At 50.7% G+C, this 6,300-nt stretch overlaps 1 protein-coding gene across 1 annotated transcript; it reads right to left on the bottom strand.

Annotated features, from left to right (window-relative positions):
• Positions 1–3,457: 3,457 nt before the first annotated feature.
• Positions 3,458–5,880, bottom strand: LOC311586380 (tryptase-like). The gene is made up of 5 exons (XM_084762326.1): positions 5,631–5,880; positions 5,386–5,551; positions 4,987–5,252; positions 3,951–4,114; positions 3,458–3,875 (listed from the first exon to the last, which is right to left on the bottom strand). The coding sequence occupies exons 1-5, from the start codon at positions 5,839–5,841 to the stop codon at positions 3,711–3,713; spliced, it is 972 nt and encodes a 323-aa protein (XP_084618452.1). The 5' UTR covers positions 5,842–5,880; the 3' UTR covers positions 3,458–3,710.
• Between the last annotated feature and the right edge of the window lie 420 nt (positions 5,881–6,300).

Here is a 6,300-nt window from a genome sequence, read left to right as displayed (position 1 = left end):
GTGTGTGTGCGTGTGTGCGTGCGTGCGTGCGTGCGTGTGTGCGTGTGTGTGCGTGCACTTGCATCAAACAAATGCCAGATACAAGTTTTAGGACAATCCTTGTCTTAAACAGTCCTAAACTTGTCCTGAAACAGTCTCTTTATGAGGCTGAAATGAAAGCTTGCTGGTGGGAGTGCAGAGCTGTACAGCCACTATGGAAAATGGGATCTCGCTCTTCCTCATCACTGGCTGTAGCACTCTTAGACATATTCCCAAAGGATATGTCACCCTACCACAAGACGGGCTCAACTCTCTTATTTGCGACTCAATTCATAATAGCCAGAAGCCGGAAACAACTAGGATCTCCCTAAACAGGTGAATGGGAAGAAAATGTGGTACACTTACGCATTGGAGTATTACTTTATTACTTAGCTGTTACAAAACAATCCACAACATCATGAAGTTTGCAGGCAATTGGATGGAACTAGGAAAATCATCCTGAGGGAGTTAAACTAGATCCAGAAAGACAGATATGGAATGCACTCACTCACAGACAGATGGCACCTGTAAGTGAATGATAATCAAGCTACAGTCCACAGACCCTGAGGGCTTCGGTAAGGAAGAGGGCTCTAGGGGGAAGGTGTGGACCTCCATGGAAAGAGGAAATAGAATAGAATATTCATGCCAGGTGTGACGCACACCTTTAGTTCCAGCCCTTGGGAAGGCAGAGGCAGTTGGCTCTTTTTCAGTTCTAGGTCAGCCTGGGCTAAAAAGTGAGTCCAGAACAGCCAATGATAGACAGAGAAACACTGTCTCAGATTAAAAAAAAAAAAAAAGAATAAAATTTGCAAGCATACTGGAGGCAGATGGGGATGGAAATAAAAGGGATCAGGTTGTATGTAGGGTGGGTGAAAAGAGAGTGTGTGGGGAGAGATAGCCGGAATTGGGGAACACTGCAGCAGTGATGTGGAAACCTGGTGCAGTGAAAAGTTCCTGGAATCATTGAGGATGACCCTAGTGAGGACTCTTGTGCTGGAGGATACGCAGTCTGAACTGGCCATCTTTATAGCCAGACAAGCCAGAAGGGGAACACACTAGGGCTCACAGAGGCAGCTGAATGAAGCCACCACATGGCATTTCAAAGAGCAGGAATGTGGAGAAAGAGGAACTCTCCTTCATTGCTGGTGGGAATGCAAACTGGTACAACCACTTTGGAAATCTATCTGGCCCTTTCTCAGAAAAATGGGAATAGGGCTTCCTCAAGACCCAACTATTCTACTCCTTAGAATATACCCAGGAAATGTTCCACCATACAACAGGGACATATGCTCAACCATGTTTATAGCAGCCTTATTCATAATAGCCAGAACATGGAACAGCCTAAGTGTCCCTCAGTAGAAGAATGGATAAAGAAACTGTGGTACATTTACGCTATGGAATACTACTCAGCTATTAAAAACAAGGAATTCTCGAAATTTGTGGACAAATGCATTGGACTAGAAATGATCAAAGAGTGAGTTAATCCAGAAGCAGACTCAAATGGTATATACTCACTTATATCTGGACACACTCGTCGAAGGGGGCATGTCCTATGAAAGTCTTCACTTACCAGGAATGTGGGTCAGAGGGGAGGACATCCTATTGGGACTTCAGGTGAGAGAAGCATGGGAGAATGGGGAAATAGAAGGATCCAGAGGGTCCTAGAAACCTACAAGAAGAACATTATGATGGGCAGATCTGGGCCCAGGGTTCCTGCCCAAACTATGGCACCACAAGGACAATACATGCAGTAAACTTCAAACCCCTACCCAGATCTAGCCAATGGACAGGACATTCTCCACAGTTGAGTGGAGAGTGGGAACTGAATTTCATATTTGACGACATCTCCTTGATGGGGAGACCTGGAAGCAGTCAAAGAAAGGATAGCAGGCTACCAAGAAGAGACTTGATACCCTAGGAGCATACACAGGGGGAGGAGGTCCCATCAGTCACAGACATAGTGGAGGGGAGTAAGGGGAAAATGGGAGGGAGGGAGGAATGGGAGGATAGAAGGGATGGCATAACAATTGAGATGTAATATGAATAAATTAATAAAATATTTTTAAAATGAGCAGGAATGGAGCTGACATGAGCTTAGTTAGCACTGTGAGATTGTCACCATGTCTGTGGAAAGGTGAGCCTCTAGGGACATTGCCCACTGGGCACAGTCATGTAAACTTAATCTGGCAAAGAGGATGTCTCTTCTTACATCCAGGTAGGACAGCAGGGTGATGCCTGGGTGAGGGGAAGGGTGCAGGCTATGCGTCTTTTCCTGGCTTGTTTGTGGGGAGTCTTGCTGTCCTCTTGTTTCTCTCTCTCTGTAGTATGTACAGGTCTGCATGTGCATGTGAAGGTCAGAGGTCAACCTTGGATGTCATTCCTCAGGATACTATCCTCCTTCTTTGTTTGTTTTATCCAGAGTGTCTTAGTTGGGTAGCTGTGGCACACACTTACAATCCCAGCACTGGGAAGGCAGTGGCATGTGGATCTCTAAGGGTTTGAGGTCAGCCTGGTCTACAGAGCAAGTTCCAGGACAGTCAGGGCTACACAGAGAAACCCTATCTTGAACACCTCCCCCCAAGCCCCACAAAGCAACAACAGAATAGGGTGTCTGGATTTTGTTGGAGCACGCTCATTTCTCTAGGCTGCCTGTTTCTAGCTCCCCAGCGGGGGACTACAATCACGTCTTATCAGACGTCCATTTTCCACATGGGCACTGGGGCCCTAACTCCGACCTCCAGCTTGTAGCACAAGCACTTTACTGTGTTATCTTCCCAGGCCTATGTTTTCCTTTATTCATTGTTGCGTTTATAGAGATGGGGTTTCTCTGTGCAAAAGCCCCGGCTGTCCAGGAATACTCTCTGTAGACCAGGCTGGCCTTGACTCACAGAGATCTGCCTACCTCCACCTTGCAAGTGTTGAGATTAAAAGCATGTGCCATCACCCTCTGGCATCTTTCCATTTTAAAATTGCATGTATTATTCATTTTTCTTGTGGTCATAATTATTTGTTTGTGTGTGTGTGTGTGTGTGTGTGTGTGTGTGTGTGTGTGTGTGTGTGTGTAGGGGTAGTTGTAGGTGCATATACCATGACCTGTGTGTGTGGAGGGAAGGGGACAACTTGTGTCCCCTCCGTCCACCATGTAAGTCCTAAGACTTCAGACTTACTGGCAAGGACGGTTACCTGTTGGGTCATCTCGCCAGCTGCTGACTCCTATATTTATCTTTGACAGGATCCCTGCTATTTCCTGGATCCCAAGGATGTGATGTCCTTAACCCAGAAGAAATGAACTTGTGTACAGAGAAGTCAACTTCATGGACAGGGCGGTGAGAAGGCTCCACTCACTGGAGCACCCAAACCCACTAGGATGGTACCCCAAAGCTCAAGCAATGCCATCCCTGCTCTCCCAGGCACTTTGTTTGCCCCTGTTGACATCCAGAAACACACCCAAACCCATGGCTGGTCTCATGCATTTTAATGAGTCATAACAGAGGGTGGTGGCCACACAGTGTAGCTACCTGGGTGGAAGGTACAGGAGGGGTCAGGCCCTCAGGAGGAACAGAGTTGGGTCTCAGGATGAGGAACAAGGGGACCGGGGAGGTGGTAGGACAAGAAGGCAGTGATGCCACCTGGGCAGGAAGCAGTGTGTTGACAACAGCAGTGATCTGGTTCTCCCCTGACCCGGAAGTGACTCAGGAGTTCTTGGGGACATAACGGCGGATCCAATCCAAGTAAGAGGTGACTCGAGTGTAGACGCCAGGCCTGTCAGGCTGTGCACAGCCATCACCCCAGCTGACCACACCTGCCTGCAGCCAGGTATTTCGGACCCAGCAGACCAGAGCTCCTCCGGAGTCGCCCTAGAGAGGAGAGGGGTCAGTGCTCTTGTAAAGTCTGGGTGGAGGTCGCAGCACAATGAGGTCACAGGAGCTCACCTGGCAGGAATCGCTTCGTTCATTCCCAGCACACAGCATGTCGTCATGGATGATGAGAACGTTGTCCCCTGTGCTGCGACGCTTGTGATACTTCAGGTCACAAAGGTGATTTTCCACAATGGGAACTTGCACCTCCCTCAAGCCATAAGGTGGTGGCAGATTTTCTGTGGGGGAAGGAAAGAGCATCCTGTGGGCAGGGCCTCAGGTGGCTGTCAGGGATGGGCTCAGCTGAGCCTGTTGTCTGGGAATAATTCTGCTGACAAGTCCCTCCCTGCGTGGGGCCCACTTCACCCAGCTCTGCCAACCTGGCTTCTTCCTCCAGGCCGGACCTGGATGTCTGACCTTATCCAGAGTAGGAGGACAGACCTGAGGGTCGTTAGCGAGCCATGTGGTCAGTGGAGGGCTGCGGCATAGGCTATATAATCTGCCCTCAGCATGGCTGGCTCTGGCCTATTCTGTGTAGAGGAGTCCGCTGGAGCCCTGTTCTTGGACACAGTTCCCCGACCTCTGTGTTTAGGGAGACGGGATCTTGTCTTGAGGATCCATCCTGGGGGTCACAGCCAAGGCCCCACCCCTAAAGCTCTGCTCTGAGTCGTCCAGAGAAATTTAGCAAGACCACTAGGGAGAAGGGAAACAGGTGCTGGAAGCTCTGAAGGTTGCTGTCCAGCCCCACACAACAACTGTGGCCTGGGTCACAGCCCATGATATGGCATCCCCCAGAGTTGTGTCCAGCTTCTTTCCTCAGGTGTGCGACACTGTTGGTAAGTTTGGCCTCTGTCTTCCTCAATCAAATCTGCAGACTCTGAGCTGACTGTAACCTCTTCAGACATGGAGACACAGACTTCAGGTACCTTATGATTTTCTCTAGGCTCCCTGCGGTATCCTTGCTGATGGAACTTGACATCCCTCTCTGATACCTTCTTATTTCCTAGGTCTTCAGATTTCTAGCCTGCCCTTCCATGTCAACCTGGTGGAGGGGCTGTGGTATGTCTGGTCCCTCACCTGAAGAGTCTTCAGTTCTCCCTACCACACATACCATTATTGCCTATGTTACCCCAGCCTGTCACCCAGCACAATGTCCCTGAGGGGAAGGTCTCTGAGGCAGGAGGCAGGGAGACAGGGCCGACGTAGCTGGTAATGTTCACAGGGTTCTTGAGTTTTATCAAGGCGATGTCTGCCCCCTCAAAGGCGGTGTTGAACCCAGGGTGTGTGATGATCTGGCTCACAGGCAGCAGGTTGTCATGGTAATAGAGGTTCTGCTGGCGAAGCTGTACCCTGATATAGTTGGGATCCATAATATTCCTAGAAAGAAGAGAGACTTGTTCTAGACACCTGTGTCACCTCAAGAAACCCAGAGATGGCATGTGAGGATCGCATCCTACCTCACTCTCCTACCCATCCCATATCCCACCCTGCCAAGCCCAGAGAGACTCACGGTCCCACACAGTGTCCTGCTGTGAGCACCCACTGGGGGTGGATGAGGGATCCTCCGCAGATATGAGCCCAGTAGGCATCATGTTTACGCAGGCTCACCTGCCAGGGCCACCTATACCTAGGTGCCTCCTGTCCCCCTACAATGCCTCCGCGTGTCACAGCTGGACCTGGAGGTAGGGCAGGGTCAATCTTAATACCATGGTGTGTGAGCTGTGAGGGTTAGGGAGGACCCAGGGCAGAACTCACCAGGGGCTGCATGCACCAGGCTGGGCAGCAGGGTCAGTGCCAGCATCAGCAGCTTCAGCATTTGGAAACAATGAGGAGCAGTGTGAGGCCAGCTGGAGGGAAGGGCTGGGCTCGGGTCAACAGATTGTGGGGGGCAGAACAGACCAGGGATCCCGGAGCAGGAAGGGAGGCCCAGCCACAAGTTGGAGATGTCGAGGGGCTTGGCCAGCATATAGACGTCAGAGGCTCTGGGAGAGGAGACCACCCTGGCTGTCTTCGGTCCACTTTACCCAGCCTTGAGTTCCCTGTCCATTTTATCCCTCTAGATCAGGGTGGGGTCGGAGGAGGGGCATCCACTCTCCAATCCAAGCCTGGAGGAAATGGGTGACTCATGCTCAGTGCCCAAGTGTTTGGGTCAAGTAGGGGCCCTGTTACCCACTGATCCATCAGACCAGATCTGTGGATAAGTCCTGTAGTGTAACCTCCGGGCCCTATCTGCACCGTTGTGCTGATAGGGAACTTCTGTTTAGCCAATGCAGGAGAAGCACATGGAAGGAGAGGGTGACGCAGAGAGGCCACCAGCCTCCCCTCATGCACTTGCCACTCCTGATGGCGGCTGACCACTCTCATACTTGTCTCTCTATCCTACTCGGTGACGCTCCTTGGTCTCCTGATAACTAGTCTCTAGCCC

This window comes from Acomys minous (assembly GCF_964271855.1).
Source record: "Acomys minous genome assembly, chromosome: 16".
Classification (NCBI taxonomy): domain Eukaryota; kingdom Metazoa; phylum Chordata; class Mammalia; order Rodentia; family Muridae; genus Acomys; species Acomys minous.
Note: the sequence above shows the minus strand (reverse complement) of the source record. Positions and strands in the feature narration are given on the sequence as shown.

What these genes read in the sequence shown, in the direction of transcription:
- LOC311586380 (XM_084762326.1), bottom strand. Translation starts at nt 5,841, where the DNA reads ATGCTGGCCAAGCCCCTCGACATCTCCAACTTGTGGCTGGGCCTCCCT. An exon ending in GCAGGACACTGTGTGGGACC is followed by an intron (nt 5,253 to 5,385) that starts GTGAGTCTCTCT and finishes TCTTCTTTCTAG; the next exon opens with GAATATTATGGATCCCAACT. An exon ending in GGGTAACATAGGCAATAATG is followed by an intron (nt 4,115 to 4,986) that starts GTATGTGTGGTA and finishes CTTCCCCCACAG; the next exon opens with AAAATCTGCCACCACCTTAT.